The sequence below is a fragment of the Neopelma chrysocephalum genome, unplaced genomic scaffold (assembly GCF_003984885.1).
Source record: "Neopelma chrysocephalum unplaced genomic scaffold, ASM398488v2 Primary Assembly neopelma1_100, whole genome shotgun sequence".
NCBI lineage: Eukaryota > Metazoa > Chordata > Aves > Passeriformes > Pipridae > Neopelma > Neopelma chrysocephalum.
The window spans coordinates 137208-153552 of NW_020897763.1; the positions used below are offsets into that span (position 1 = coordinate 137208).

Consider the following 16345-nt stretch of genomic DNA (forward strand, 5'->3'; position numbering starts at 1 on the left):
GCCCAGGGAAGTGGTGGATTCTCCGTCCCTGGAGGTTTTTAAGGACAGACTTGATGTGGCATCAGTGCCATGGGCTGGGAACCACAGCGGGGTTGGATGAAGGGTTGGACTTGATGATCTCAGAGGTCCCTTCCAACCCAGCTGATTCTGTGATTCATTGGGGGGAGATTGTCCATAGTGCCAAAACTCTGTTTCACTCCACACCAGCTGGTTCTGGGGGATTTCTTGGAGTAAAACTTTTAGTAAGACTTGTAGTAAGACTTTTCCAATGCCTGCCTGAATCGTTTGTACCTGGTCATTGTTTAGCTGATCTCTCAGACTGTGATACTCTTACATAAACTTTATTTTAAGGCAAGATGAGAGTGGTGGTGTAAAGTATTAAAACATCGTTGGGAGAGGAATATGAGGGCAGGAAAAATGGCCTGCACTGGCAGGGTTATTGTGAGCATTAAGGGTTGTTCCTTAGCTTTGGATATTCAAGTCATTACTGCAGTGGAGTGTGAATCTGTAAGAGTGAAAACTCTTTGTAGTCCCTGATGAGAATTTGCCCCTGGATATCTGCAATAATTGTGGTTTTTCTCTTTAGTGGAGAGTGGATATGTACATTCTGCAGAGATCTGAGCAAACCTGAAGTAGAGTATGATTGTGACAATTCACAGCACAGCAAGAAGGGGAAAACAGCACAAGGCCTGAGTCCTGTGGACCAAAGGGTAGGTCTCAAATCTGCAGGAATCTGCTTCCTAGGAAAAACTGCTTTCTCAGATTAGCTCTCCCCCACTGTTTGGAGATGGTTTTGCTGTGACTGCAGCAAATTAAATGTAGATGTGGCTTTTACAAAACAACCCAAAATGATTATAATGAGATTTTTCTTGCTGTGAGATTTGACCACATCTCCAGGTGTTGGTGACTGTGGGAATGTTCTACTGCACTGGGACTGTAATCACTTAGTAGCTAAAATTTTATGTAAACACATATTCTGTATTTAAATGCATCATTTAATGTGTTCTTAATTAGAAGTTCTTGGCATTTAGCATCGATGTAACCTTCATAAAATAGTTCTGGAAGTTTGGTGTGTTAAGTCCAAGCTGTGAGAGCTGCTCCAAGTGGATTTTTGGGGAAGGTGCAATGGCCTTGACAGTCAGAATTGATTTTAGCTTTATCCATCAGCCTGTGTGTGAAGTGTTCTCAAATCAAATTCCTCCAAAGGAATTACAAGCAAAGCAAAGAAAAATATTTCAACGGGGAGTTTATAGAAACCTCTGGGTTTGGTTTGAGATTGTTTAATTTTGTCTCGTGGGGAAAAGAGACATCTGTAGCTCAGTCCTTTCCTGTTACATGTGGTTGTGATTCAACAAAAGCAGTAAAAGTAACTGTAGTTTGTTGGGGGTTTTTTTGGTGTTTTTGTTTTTTTTTAGTTTGCAGTAGATTAGCAGGCCCTCTCCATGTTTAATTTTAGCCCTTGGGTTTTGTTTAGGAAGAAGAAAGCAAAGAGGAAGTTTGTGAACATTATGTGTTCTACCTCTCAACTCTGCCCTCCCAAAAATTGTAACTTTCCTAATTAAGCTTTTGGGGGTTGCATCTAAATTTTCTGGTACTAAGCTGTTGAAGTACAAACCTATTTAAAATAGGGAGCTGTGAATTTCTATGCTAAGGATAAATTAGGAGTATCAATCTGAAGCTGGTTTATTTCTTTATAGAAATGTGAACGTCTCCTGCTTTACCTGTACTGCCACGAGCTGAGCATTGAATTTCAAGAGCCAGTCCCAGCCTCGGTGAGTCTCCTGGAAAACAGTTTGTGGTTTATTTCTGATATAACATCTCTGAAAGTCTGGAGTTGAAGGAACTGACTTTACTAGAAGCATGTCTCCCTTGATCAATCTAAAAGTTCTGGCAGTCATCCAGTATTTTGTGATACTGAAAGAAGCTGATTCTGTAGCTTCCCCATGCAGATGCTTCACTGCCAGTCTCTTAAAACAGATATTTAAAAATACTTTCAATTAGCAGTTATTGACTTGGAAGAGGATGTCTCAGGATCCCCATGAAATTCAAAGTGCTTTGGGAGAGCTCTTTTTTTCTTTATGGACTAACTTTTGAATGAAAAGAGGAAAGAAACTGCTTTGACTCTTCTGTTTTCAGCTGTAAAAGAAGTAACTGTAATGAAAAGCCTTTCTATGGTGTTATAGACATAGAATAATGGAATAATTTGGGTTGGACCTTAAAGCCCATCTCATTCCACCCCCTGCCATGGGCAGGGACACCTTCCAGTATCCCAGGTTGCTCCAAGCCCTGTCCAACCTGGCCTTGGACACTTCCAAGGGTGGATCAGCCACAGCTTCTCTGGGCAACCTGTGCCAGGGCCCCACCACCCTCACAGGGAATAATTTCTTCCCAATATCCCATCTAACCCTGCCCTTTGGCAGTGGGAAGCCATTCCCCCTCGTAAAGAACTTTTTAAACAGTTTGAAGGAAGAAAATTCTTTTTCTTCATCAAGTGTGTGATGAGACCAACTCCCTGAAAGCTTAAAAAACCTCAGCTACCTCCGTGAGCTCTGTAGTGATTTTAGTGCTAAATGACTGTTTGTTCTTCACAGATACCAAACTACTATAAAATTATAAAGAAGCCAATGGATTTATCCACAGTGAAGAAGAAGCTGCAGAAGAAGCATTCCCAGCACTACCAGACTCCCGAGGATTTCGTGGCCGACGTGCGGTTGATCTTCAAGAACTGTGACCGGTTTAATGAAGTATGTTAACTTCCAATCTCAGCACTCTGCTCTTTTTAGATTGAGATTTATTTCAACATCCTTGTGCAGCTTCTCCAGTTCAAGGCTCTGCTTCCATTCTTAACTTCTGCTTTTGGTGCAGATGCCGAAGCAGACACTTAAAAACCAAACCAAACAAAGGCAACTGCAGAAATACTTCTCCTTTTTAGTTAAATTGGGAGTTCAGGCTTTCAGAGAGGGAACTCTTAAAGTGCTTTCACTGGTGTGGATCTCTGACTGAGGGGCAGGGTGACCTCGTTACTGTGTGAAGTGCTTAGAAAGTGTGGTAATAAAGACAAACAAAGTCCTTAAAAACTGTTTCAAGCTGTACAGATAATTGTTTTACACGCATGAAATGTGGTAAATTCTATTGAGAAGCTTCCTCTACTGAGAAGTGCCTTTCTGAAGCATATTCTGGTTCTAGTACCTCGCAGAGGCTGAATACAGAAAAGCTTTAAGGTTGTTATTGCCAATATTGACCTTACTGCTTTAGCTCATGGGTAGTTGGGCTCTCACAAAAACCAGTTTTCAGTGGATAGCTTGGGTATGGAGTCATATCTTTTACTAATTTTGCAATGATCCCATCTCATAACGAAATATTTGTACCTTACATGTGAAATTTGACTTGGGGAGATGAATCACCTGAGTGTTACTGCTACTGGGGTAATGGAAAAATAATCTGAATATTAAAAAAAAATGATGATCCTGTGGTGAGACAGAGTAGGAGCTCAGAGGGTTCCTAATTTCTGACAAAAGGCATCACAGGGAGTGGCTTTCTTCTGACCTTAGAAATGCATAAACAGGCCAATATTTCTCTGTAAAGTGTAACCTGAATTTGCAGTGTTTGGGCTGCACTTCTGGCTCTGTGCAGAAGTAAATTGAAGGGACTGCACAGAGCTGCAATTAAAATCCCACTAGTAAAAATCAAGGTTAATGATGTGATGCTGTAAATGCTCACAAGCATTTGGGACTTTGTCAGCCCCAACTCCTTTATGTCTCTGCATTAGATGGAGGTTCATGAGCACTGGGGGAAGAAGTTGCAATTATGTGAACTTCTCAATCAAGGGAATTAATGAAGCAGCTACTGTAGGGTAAAACAAGCTGCAGCTCTCAGGGACCAGGGTAAAACAAAGGAAGAAGGACTGAGGGATGTGGTGTTTTTTTCTTATTTTTCTTTAAACAAAAAAAAAGATGTTTCAGCTTGTCTGGCCTATGGCAAAAGTTGAGTCCACATGACCTCTCATAGTGGCATCATATCTAGTGCCTCTAAGCCAAATGGTTTTAAAAACCAGAAATCCAAGTCAGATTTCCAGGGTCAGACCCCTGGAAAGCAGTTTCCTGGAGCACTTCTCTCCAGAGTGAGACTTTCCACAAAAATGTCCAGGCAACTAAAATTGAGAACCAAGAGAGCAGTCATGAGCAGAAAATGACTGAGAGCCATTTATTTGTGCAAGAGTTGTGTGTTTTGTTGAAGGTTTATTTACCACCTAAGACTGTCTTAAACCTGCTGCCTCTAAGTTTGGGAACTAAAGAGCTCAGCCCATAACAAACTGTGGTGTTGTTATGGCTGACTTTAGTCATCCAATCCTATGCAATCTGGTAAACTTTAGGAAGGGTTATAATTTCATTTTTTTTGACTCTGGTATCCTTTTTAGATGATGAAAGTTGTTCAAGTTTATGCAGAAACACAAGAGATTAATTTGAAGGTAAGCGTTTCAGACCATGCACACTTGGTGAAGGGATGTGCATTTCCAACAGGTGAATATTCCTGTCTTCTTTCATCCACAGGCTGATTCAGAAGTAGCACAGGCAGGGAAGGCAGTTGCATTATACTTTGAAGATAAACTTTCAGAGATCTACCCAGACAGGACCTTCCAGCCTTTGCCTGAATTTGAGCAGGAAGAGGATGATGGTGAAATAACTGAGGACTCCGATGAAGATTTTATACAACCACGTAGAAAACGCCTAAAATCAGATGAGAGACCAGTGCATATAAAGTAATCTAACGATATGGACCTGAAATTTATTGTAAAAACTGTTATTTAAGTGTTCCTGGAATATTATCATGCCTACAGTGGCCATCTTGAAGAAGCTGGTAGCTTTTTAAACAGTATTAGATTACAAAAAACACTTGTACAGAGAAACATTCGCATCAAAAGGGGAAAAAACTGTATTGTAAATTTTTGGTGGTTTGTGTCTTTTTTTTTTTCCTTGATCCTTTCTTTTCTTGATGGAGGGGACACACTCATCCTGGTCTCACAGATAGAGGTGGAGGAAATGTTGAAGAGAAGCAGATTTGCTAAGAGATGTTCCATGTACAGCTGAGACTGTGTAGGAGAACGTTCTGCAGGACTGGACCAATACAGTGACTGTATCTTGCATTACACTGCACTGTAAACTGTGAGCAAAGTCCCTGAAATCCCCTCTCTGTGTGAACTCAAGTGTGTGTTGGTCATTGCTTTGGTCATCTCATTGCAGCAGAGTTGTGAATAACTGGTCTTCTGTGTCGATCAATTATTGACATTTTACTTTCTTTACTCCATTTTATGTGTAGCAAAAGGAAAAAGAAAAATATCATTAAACTGTTCTGAATTGGCAAGTGCAGGAATGTGAGGTTTTGACAGGCAGAAGGAGCTGAGCTGGTGGCAACAATCTCTTTCAGTAGGATGAGGTGTATTTATTAAAATCCTGTACCCAGAACATTTTAATGGAGTTCATGGCAGAAGTCTCAGCGTTGTCATCTGTCCCTGATCCCCCTGATGAGGCAGAATGTTCTTTCCAGTATTCATTCTCTAGTTTCTGTACTTAAAATATAGACTGAAGAGGTAATAACTGGTTGGGGTGTTTTTCCAGTCTTCCTAAATATCAGTTTCTAATAGACCACTCGGCAAACAATAACATATTAACTACCAAATGTGTAAAATTTCCTGTATTCACTTTGTCTTATTTGTAAATAGTGAATTGAGATTTCTTGCAGATCAGCAACATTTGCTGAACTGTTTTTAAGCTAATATGTATTCTTATTGATTGTTCCTATCAAGAAAAGATTTGTAATATATGCTATTTCTAACATTGCATTCATTTTGAGGTTCTGTCTTATTTTTCTTAGAGTTACTTCTCAGAACTTTTCTTCAGAAGCAGCTTGTGAGCGAAATGTCCAGAAGGATTGGAATCAGTCTGAGTTTGGGTTACCTGTCCACCCACTTGCACAGGCCAGGATTTGGCTTTGAGTGGTTTCTGGTCAAACAGTGAAAACAGAACAATTTCCCAAATTCCCTCAGTGAGCCTTGAGGCACCTCTGCTGTGCCTTCCCCTTGGACACTGCCTTCATCCCTGTGAAATCAGGGTCAGCACAAGGATTTATAGTTTGAATAGTTGTTTTCTTTCCTGACAGAAGTCAATACTAGAAATAATGAATGTCATTTCTGGCCTTCACATCGCTCTTGCTAAAGTAAGGTGAAGAATTCATGTGATCAGATGAGCTCGAGTTGACAGACTCTAAATTTGCCATAATTTGTGTGAATACAACAATTCTGTGATAATCCCTGGGGGTTTGGTGTCCTCAGCAACTCCTGTGACATTGTACACACTTTACCATAATGGTAAAGAGAAATATTTTAGCACAATTTGAGATCTGCTCTCAGCAGTCTTTACACAAAGAACTTCAGGTTTGGTTGCTTTTCAAAAGAACCGAGTCTGTACATTGGGATTCCCCCTCTCACAAAAAAATGAGGGGACTGAAGGTATTTGTGACTTCAAGCTCACTTCTTCACTCAGATGTTACAGTTAAACTGGTTGGGGTTTTTTCCATTTCTCAGACATTAACGATAGTGATGGTTTAAATTTAATTTTTAGCAGTTTGTACGTGAAAAGAAGAGGAAAAAAGAATTCCATTTCAACATCTTAAATTGACAAAGAGCAAAAGCTTTGCCCATAGAAAGGCTGACGTGTGTGAATAGGACACTGGTAGTGACAAGGGATCATTTCATGGCTCTGTGTATTGCCTATTTATGCATTTCTAGTTTCTCAGCTTCATTTTGCAAAAGGAATATTATTAAAATTATCATGAAAATAAGATTTTTGTGAATTCTCTTCAATCGGGGGTCCCCGTTTTTACAGCACTTAACACTCTTTGGGTTCTGGACCTCCAGGCCTCAGCTTTTGAGCTGTTCCCTGGGCACCAGCCATGGATTGAATCCTGCAGAGCCCCCCAGCCTGAGCCAGAGCGTGGGATGGGCCCGGTGGGATCCCCTGGGAGCAGAGTGGGAAGGAGGAGGCTCGTGCTCCCCGGCTGCTGCAGGAACAGGACCCTCTGCCTCCCACCCGCACCCTCGAGCACATGTTCCATGTTTTGGGACAGCCTCTCTTTTGGGGTGGCCTCTCCAATCGTTCACTCCCTACAACAGCCAGGAAACTTGTCCAGCTCTAGGTCAGCAGCTTCTGCCCCCCGGGAGTAAAGCTGAGCTTGGCCTCACTGAGTCCGAGCTCTTCTGCACAGATCCCACTGAACCCTCCAGAACTGGTCCTTCCATCCAGGCCCCCAGTGTGGGGATCCACAGATTATGTGGAATTTTGAATGTGTGCAAGAAATCTCAAGTGTATCTTTTATTTATGAATCTTTTCCCCCCCCCTTCACTTTGGAACTCCCAAAGCAACAATTCAGTGACGATTTTGAAAGCAGCAAAGTTCTGTTTGAAAATACTTGAAAGGGTAGATAAGCTCTGCTAATCCATTTCCTCATCCTGTAGGCTGGGTGTTCATCACAGAACTGGGAAGGGTTTGCTCAGTGAAAGCAGTTTTTGGTGCCTCACTGTGTGTGACTTGTTCAGGAGCAAATTAACGGGTTTGTGTTAATGAGTCACCGATTCTCGGAGCGTCTTCCCCGTGCCCGGTGCTGTGTGTGCAACGGGTGGGAGTGATTTTACCCGGGGATTCAGAGCACAACTTACATCAGGAAAACTTGGAAAAGACAGTGCCAGGCCCTTGGTGTGATCCCAGTGCTCCAATAGGGGGGCAGGAGGAGTCTGGCCCTTGGTTTAACTCTGCTCTCGTTTAAAACACTCGTAAAAATTCGTGTCTCGATTTCTGTTGTAAATGACCCTGAGGTTTAAGTTAATCCAACGAAGTAAAAGGCAACTTGCTTTTGAAATAGGAGTGAAAAGTGCACAGTGTGGGCTTCTCAATTACCTCAGAGGTGTCCATGTAATTCCTGGTGACTAGTGCTAATTCCACCAGCTGAGTGGGTTCAGGGTTTTTATTTAAATATGCCCTGAAACTAAGTGGCCTGGGGCATAAGAAGGCAGAGTTATTATCCAAAAAAAGGATGTTCCCCCCAACTTCTGCAAACAGAAATGCTCAGTTCAATGTGGAGAGGTTGTTCCTCTGTGTGGGACGTCACCACTGCTGGTCCTTGTGACACTTGACTGTCACTTTGTGCTGGCTCAGTGAAATCTTTTATAAACATTTCTGCAAGGCACCGGAGCTCAAGTCCTTAAAATGAGCCCAAATTTCTGTTTCATCACCTGGTTTGTTGGCTGACCTCGAAAAGTTTGGGTTATGGCAGCAGTATTTTGAAGCTCTGTGTATGGTGTTGGCTTTTAATTGTTTTTCTCAATCTCTTCCTTGGAAAAAGCAATAAAAGTGCTTTGTCTGCTGCCTGCCAGCGTGACAGGAATCCTTTCCTTTGGGTAGTGATTTCATAGGGAAGTTTGTATGCTTATCACCAAGCCTAGCTTTTAAAAACAGAGTGTGCAGCAGTTATTGACAGTATAGTGTGGCATTTTATTTTAAAAATTGGGGGAAGTTCCATATTTTTTTAAGAAGTAGGTGTTTGAGCAAATAATGGAGGTACTTTTTTAAAATAAAAATGTTTATGCCACAGTTTGCATAGACATATTTCAGATGGAACATACAGATTGTATCTTTGGGTATGTGATTTATTTTATCTTCTCAAAGTGTGTGTAAAGAAACTCTTCCATCTCCTTCCAGCTTGCTTATGGGGATCCTACTTCCTATGCTTGCTAATGTATCAGGATTGAATTATCTTTCCAAAATCACAGTTAATTTGGGAATCTTTGTTATAAGTGAACTATAAAATGTCTGAAATGCAGTTTTGGCCTTTTCTGTCGAGTGATCTCACAGCTGGAGGCTGCTGTCTTTAGAATTTATGGAATTTCTACAAGGAGAGGTACTGAAATACTTTGTAAGCTGGACTTGTTGCAGGATTCAGTCTGGAGTGACCTCCCCTGACACCTCTACTGGCCTGCAGAAGGGAGGATTTTTAGGTTCAGAACACCATGACACATGTATATAATCCTATACAGATTTGTGCAGTTCAAAGCTTGTTTTCCATGTAAACGTACTCCTGGAAGGGTTAAATTCATGGCATTCTTGGATTCTTCAACGCTTCCAGTATTGGAACTGGTTCTTTTTTGCACATAGTAGACTTGGCTCATCTTTTGATATGATTCTTCAAAAAAACCAAGTGCTGTTTCTGTGATATTGTATTATCTGAATCATCATATTTAACTTTTTTTAAAAAAAAGTTATCGTTTCTAATTGTTCTGTTCCTGTGGTTTTTGCTGGTGTGTAATTAAAAAAATGAAATTTTTCTTTCCCTGGTTATTTAATACTTTAGCTGCCTGTAAATATCTCTTGTTAAGTGCTCTGGAATGTGCTGTAGAAGTTGTATTAGCTCAGTTTAAAGCATTGTTTGAGACCTATTTTGGTTTGGTTATTTCTATTAAATCCGAAAAATCACTCTTTCAATTTGAGTTTTCCTTTTTTTGCACATCATCAGATACAGATTCACATCTGGCAAAAGACTTTTCTGACACCTGCAGTGTGGAAACAGGGTGAAAATGGGGCTGCAGGAGCTCAGATGTGCCCAGCTGGGGCTGCAGCATCCAGACAGAAAATGATTTGGCACCTTGGTGTGAAACACGGGGGTTTGAAGGTTTCTCAGGTTTTTTTAGTGCTGCTGCTCATCCTGAAATGGGAGGGGACAGTTCAAGGTGTGCAGCCCAAAGGACTGCAGTTGTGGGGATGGGGTGGGATGGGTGGGATGGGGTGGGGTGGGGTGGGATGGGATGAGATGGGATGAGATGCTTCCCAACAGAGCTGACAATGCTGCTGAGGGTGGTTTTGAGGGGTTGTTGCCCATGCCCCAGTAAACACCAGGAGAATGAAGAGGGAGCTGAACTGGGTTGCTGTGTGACCCGTTGGGGTGACACCTCGCCTGCCCTCTCTGTCACACCCTGCTCTGGACGTGGTTCATTGTTCTCCCCGTTGGAGATGGGGCTGTGGTGAAGGCATGGCCAGGGGAAGGGTGTTCCTTTGCTTAATAAAGGTTTTGGTGTGTCAGGGACCAGATCCATGGAGCAACACCACGTGTGGGTGATTTTAACTCCAGGGCACAACCCTGGGGTCCAACTGCACTGGAAGGGAGGAGGAGGAAGAGGAGGATGAGGAGGCTGCTCCTGCACCCTCTTTTTCCATGCAGTGAAAAAGCTGCAGGCATGCAATGCTGTTGGGTTCCTCCACCTTGGAACTGCAGTTTGGGGTGTGTGCCTCGAGCTGCTCCCCACCACTGATAAATCCCTTTTCTTGTGTGGATGTCACTACTGGAGGAGTCTCCTGACTTACCAGAACTAAAAGCAGAATTGAGGCCACAGATCTTGGGCTGTGGCCCAGTTCATCTGCAGCTCAGCAATTGGAAGTAGGAACTTGTCTGGTTTAAGGAATCATGAAATGACTGCAGCTCCCTCAGGCACCAGCATCACTTGTGCTCCAGCTGACCGTGCAGACCTGCAAGAAGACAGTAGTGTGAGCTTCGCCTAAGCTAAAATTACCTCTGAAGGATTTTTTTGCAACCAATGACAGGCCTGGTAACCTGGAATGCCAACCAGCTTGGGGGTGTGTCTGTGCTTCCATAACCTGAGCAGCTGGTGAAGGCTCTGGTCCAAGCAGGTCTGTTCTGTATCAGCATTTACCTCCAGGCTGTAGCTCAGAACTAACTTGCATTTTTCTCTCACTGTTTGTTTATTCTTTGAGTGCTTGTGGTGGGTCAGTGTCACAGGAGCTCCATGATGAGAGAGCTGTGTTCTAGAAGAGGTTCAGTTGCCTTCACCAAAGCACAGATCTGTTCCTCCTAAACAAAGAACACCCAGAGCACTCAGGTGGCCTCTCCAGCCTCTGCAACCACCAGCAAAGAAACAGGTGGTTTGAAACTAAACCCTTGCACTTCAGATGGGTTTTGCTGCCAGACCAAGCACTGGCAGCACGAGGTGGTGCTGGCTCTGCGTGTGCTGGATGTGAATGGGTGGCTGGATGCCCTGCTCACCCTCCTGACCCCTCTGGAGCAGGACCCGGGACTCTGCTGGCAGAGGAGGAGCAGTGGTGAGTTCTCAGGGGGGTGTTTTGTTTCTCTTTGCCAGCTGCTGCCTCGCTGTGTTCAGAGCACTCCCAGCTCTGCCATCCATCTGCTCCAGCTCTGCCAGCCCATCTGCTCTGGCTCTTTTGGTGGGTTGGTGTTGGCCCTTGTGGCTGGACTGGCATCTGTTGCTTTCAGCTCCTCTCTTTGACTCCACTCAGCCCCTGGATTCCCTCTGTAGGCTTGCCTGGATTTTTTTCCTTTACCATCCAGGCTTTAATTCTCCTGCCTTGCTCCAGTGACACTGAGCTCTTCACCCCATCACTCACTGCTGCAATGCCGTTGCCAATTTTTATTTCCCCTCCAGGGGAGTGTATCTGAATTTCCTCTTCCCATCCCAAAATTCTACCAAGAGTTAGAAACTGCTGCTAAACTGTTCAACCCCGTGCTGCCATTGCAGAATTCACATCTGTTATAGAATCCCAGAGTGGTTTGGGTTGGAAGGGACCTTAAAGGTCAACTCATTCCACCTCCTGCCATGGGCAGGGACACATTCCAGTATCCCAGGTTGCTCCAAGCCCTGTCCAACCTGGCCCTGGACACTTCCAGGGATGTGGATATCTCTGTAGACATGTATATGATTTTGGAGTTGGTGCCATCTTTCTCTGAGGGTTGAGATGGTGAGCCTGAGTTTCCAGAGCCTTCTTTCTCCTTATTAATTTCCTTCACCCTCTGAGCTCTCTGGGTCACTGAGCAGGTTCACAGGGGCTGAACTGCATTCCATACCATTCTCCTGTCCTTTCCTCCATGTTAGTGGAGCAAATTGTGCAGAATGGAGCACTGAACACTGAGTAAATTGCTCTTTGCCAAATTCCCTTCCAATGCTTTCCATGGGCTGGCACTGCAGCAAAGTGCTGGATGATCTCCATGGTGGGTTAATGCTTAGGAACTAGGATAATGTTTGCTAAATTAGCAGGGACTAAACACAGGGATATAAATTCCTGCTCCTTTCATTAACACATCAGAGATGAGGACGTTTAGCACAGAACTTTAGTGAGCAGATCAAACAAGACTCACAGAGCACTGGGTCACCTCAGCTGAGGGTGCTGGTGCCTGGGGGACCCCTCACCAAGGAACTGGCAGGGTGTTCAGGGGTGAATCTGCTGCTTCATCCTGACACTGGTGCTCATCTTCCATCCCTGGAAGTGTTCAAGGCCAGACTGGATGGGGCTTGGAGCACCCTGGTCTGGTGGAAGGTGTCCCTGCCCTGAGGGACCAGAGGCCACTGAGCTGGGCTGGATGCAGCCACCCCAACTGAACCTGCCCAGCACCTGGCTTGGTGACAGTATCTTTATTTTTTTATCTTGTATATCAAACATAACCACAAAAGCCTTTTGTGGCAGAAGAATTGCTCAGAAGTGTTTGGAAATCACTTTTGAAGGTGGGAATATGGGGCTGGGATGTGCCCTTGGGCTGTGCCGAAGCTGTGGGATCTGTGTGGCAGTGTGTGTCTGCTTCAGATCACTTCCCTGTCAGGAAACAGTGAGCTCTGAAAGCAGCTGGAACCCCCATTCTTTTAGAATTGTGTTTGGAGCCGTGTTCAGTGCAGTTCTGCAGCTGCCACCGGGTGCAGAACATGATCTGTGCCCTGGATCTCGCAGGGCTTTGGCTGCTGACTGCAGAGCAAGGTCCAAAATTCCAAACTGGATAATCTGTTTCCTCTTGGAACTTGTCTGTGCCTCCAGGCAATCCCAAATGTAAGTTCTTTATCTCTGCTGGCCCAGATGTTTCCAAAGGAAGGAGATGTTGCAGCAGCAAGTCCCGGCAGGATGGTCCAGGGACTGCGCTCAGGATGAATTCTGTGTTGTAAATGAAGACAGATTATCTGCCCACCTGAGGTTTAATCAGCTCAAGACCACGGGGAAGGTGCAGGTAATTCAGAGCTGTGTTGGGAAGCAGGGAGTGCTCTGGATAAGCAGCCTTCTGCCATTGGACACACACCCTGTGTGAAGGGGGGATCCCAGTGTGTAAGCTGTGCATCTTTCTGCCAAGAATTTGTAAATTAACTGTGCACTCCTTAAAATCTCTTACATGGATCGTGTCACCAGATGGTGCTCTTAACCCAGCCCTCTGCATGCTGGGCTCTGAGGGAACGAGTTCTGTCTTGGGAAGAAACTCTTGGCTTTGAGTTGTGCAGGTGGGAGAGGGACCTGCTGAGGACACGTCTCCTCGTGGGTGCAGTGCTGGCTCAGGGAAAGCTGGGAAAATATTTTCATTCTTAACGAGTTCCTGTGGCATTTCAGCTCTTTTTGTCTGTAAGATGGAAAGAAATACCGAGCCATATTAACCTCATTTTGCTGCTGGATTGATTTTATACACAAAGATTTTGTTAAATGCACCACAAAAGAGGCAACCCAAGGCTTTATCTTGTTCAAATCATAGTCCAGAGCCAGTTGTTACAGGGAGGAAAATCGTGTGATGAGTTGGTTGCAAATACAACAGTGAGGGAAAGGCAGGAGGGGAGGGATGATGTGAAAGTGGAGACCTCCTGGCCAGGCTGTCGGTGCCTGGTTGTTCCACCAGGAATGAGGATCAGCTGTGGAACAGGCACAGACAAGCTGGGAACAAACAGAAAATGTGGGATGTAAAACAAAGGTCTCTGTGCCATGGATTTATAACCACTTTGGGCTCACAGAATGGTTTGGGTTGGAAGGGACCTTACACATGAAATAACGTGGAGATCACCAGGTGCAGTGGCAGCCCATGGAATGCATTGGAAGGTAATTTGGGAAAGAACAATTTACTGAGCACTAAGTGCTTTGTTCTGCACGATCTGTGGTTCCTTACATCCTCGGGCCAGAGTCCATGTTTGAGTGGAATGTGGTAACCTGGGGGCTTCAATCTCATCTGTTTCTTTCTCCATCTCAGCCTTGGCAGAGCGCTGTGGTTCCTGAACCTTGCACAGGAAAAGCTGGAAATGCTGGGCACAGCTGGAAGCAGCAGCAGCAAGGATCCCCTGCCTCCTGCCATGGGAAGATCCATGAGCTCACATCCCCAGCCTGTGACCTGCCTCCTCTGCCCCCTCTTCATCACTGTGACAACAAGGCGTGGGTGGGCTGGTGGAGCTTTCAGCAAGCATCTGTGGAGGCCACCAGCTTTGTTCCCCTGTCTCTGGCAATTATAAATGAACCATTTATTCATTAAAATCTGTTGCATGGAACATGTCAGCAGATAGTGCCAAAAAGGAGCACCAAGGAACTTCTCATTTGAGAACTTCTCCCGGGCTTCTTGTTTGAGCTGTGGGTGCACTGCTGAGACCTGCCCAGTTGGGAGATGTGACTCCTCAGTCACCTTCTGTTGCTAGAAGTTGTGTCTCAAGGTCCTTTCCATGAGCAGAGCCAGTGCCCAAGCCAGTAACCACTGCAGCTGCCACAGGTTTGCTGTGTGCTCTGAGGTGGGGGGTCTGAGCATCACCTGCAGGCAGGAGCCCTGCTCTGGTGCTTCTCTGGGGTTTGTGTGTTCCTGGTGCTGAGCAGAGTTGAGGGTTGGTGAGATCTGAGCCTGCCAGGGATCCCAGCCCTGGATTTTTGTGCTGAGTCAGGACCCTGACCAGGATCCTGCTTTGAGCTCAGGTACAGCTGTACTGGGACAGTGAGTGTTAATAATGCCTGTGCTGTGGGCTGGACTCCCACTGTGTCCATGTCTCATCCTGCTGCCTGGCAGGGAATGGAAAGGAAGGGTATAACTACCCAGAACGAGTTAAGGAACAGTAATTAATGCTGGAAAGACAGGCAGAGCCAAAGTTGGGAATACTGAGACATTTTGGCTCTTCCTTCAGCACACACTGGAGCAGCTGATGGGGCTGTGGGTACCTGTGTGTGGTCTGGTTCTCCTCTCGGAGCTACAGAGTGTTCCTGGTTTAACTACCCTTGTGCCATGCTCTCCTTCCCTCTGGAAAACATGATCAGTCAGAATGTGTTGCCAGCATTCCGTGCTCTGCTGTGTTATTTGGACGTTCCCTTTCCCAGCTTGGTGTCCAGAGCTCAGGCTGGTCTTTGTTAACCCTCAGTTCCCTTTCACCACAAGTGAGCTGGTTCCCGGTGTGCTGCTGGTTCCTGGGATGACTGTGGACATGTCAAACCAATTTAATCTGCCCAGTTATAATCCATCCATTTCTCCTCCATTTACACACAGACGTGGGATCCTTTTAGTGGCTGAGCAGAACACAAATGTTCCAGGCCATCTTATTTGCTGCTGGCTGCTGAAAACTGAATTCTGTGGAAAGTAATTCAATTATGCTGCTGGGTCTGGAGACTCTGTCTTGCCCTGTGCTTCCAAGGACCTTCTTGCCTTTCCTGGGTGAAGGGCACAGTGACTGGCTTGACAGGAAGGCTTTCTGGGATCGTGTCTGAGACGTGATTTGTGGGGCCACATTTGTAAGGTGACCCAAGCCAGGCTGTGATTCTGTGATTCTGTTGGGGGCTTTCCTGCTCTATCCATGGGCAGCTGGCAAGGACACCCTTATTCCAAACTGCAGGACCTGATGCTCCTCTCTGGGGGGATGTGGAGCTCTGGGAAAGCAGATACAACAGAAACCAAAGCTTGGGAAAGGCCCATGGGCCGAATGGCTGAGATGAATCTGGTTGTGTTTCCCTGTGAGGATCCTTGGGGAGATGGCTGCCAGCACATCTGTCATTTAGGATGCTGTCTGTTGTCACCTGTGGAAGGAGATTATTAAGCAGTGAAGTGATTGGAAATGGCTTTTTCTTTTTTCTCTTTATTAATAGAAGTGTTGCAAATGCTGCTCTGGGCTCCCAGGAGAGGTCCCTGCAGAGGATGCTCTGAGGGTGAGCTGGACATGGAACAGATCCTTGACACAAGTCCATGTGTCTCTAGCCAGGAAAATCACTTGGATTGTTGGCTGTGGGTCGTGAAAGAGATTTGGGATAATTGTCCAGGATGAGCTGGGAATGCTCTGTGCTGCTGGACCCACAACCACACCTGACACCACATTCCCAAGGGCAGGGAAGTGCCCTTGTAGGAGTAGGAGAGACAGACAGGGGTTAAGGAGGTTTGGTGGCCAAAGACCTGGAGCTGAGCTCTGCTTGGACAGGCTGGATACTGCAGAGATGGACTGTGGTGGGGGATGTGGGGCCAGGATGTGGAGGGATGATGTGGAAGAATTTGGGGTGATGAAGTCGGGGTGATGGAG

At 45.2% G+C, this 16345-nt stretch overlaps 1 protein-coding gene across 1 annotated transcript in view; it reads left to right on the plus strand.

Moving 5' to 3' along the window:
* Positions 1–9521, plus strand: part of TRIM33 (tripartite motif containing 33) — a 42478-nt gene extending 32957 nt beyond the window's left edge. Inside the window, exons 17-21 of the mRNA XM_027695374.1 lie at positions 587–710; positions 1698–1772; positions 2592–2744; positions 4418–4468; positions 4551–9521. Coding sequence (XP_027551175.1) covers positions 587–710; positions 1698–1772; positions 2592–2744; positions 4418–4468; positions 4551–4763 — 616 coding nt within the window. The 3' untranslated portion in view covers positions 4764–9521. The remainder of the gene's footprint in view (positions 1–586; positions 711–1697; positions 1773–2591; positions 2745–4417; positions 4469–4550) is intronic.
* Positions 9522–16345: the final 6824 nt, after the last annotated feature.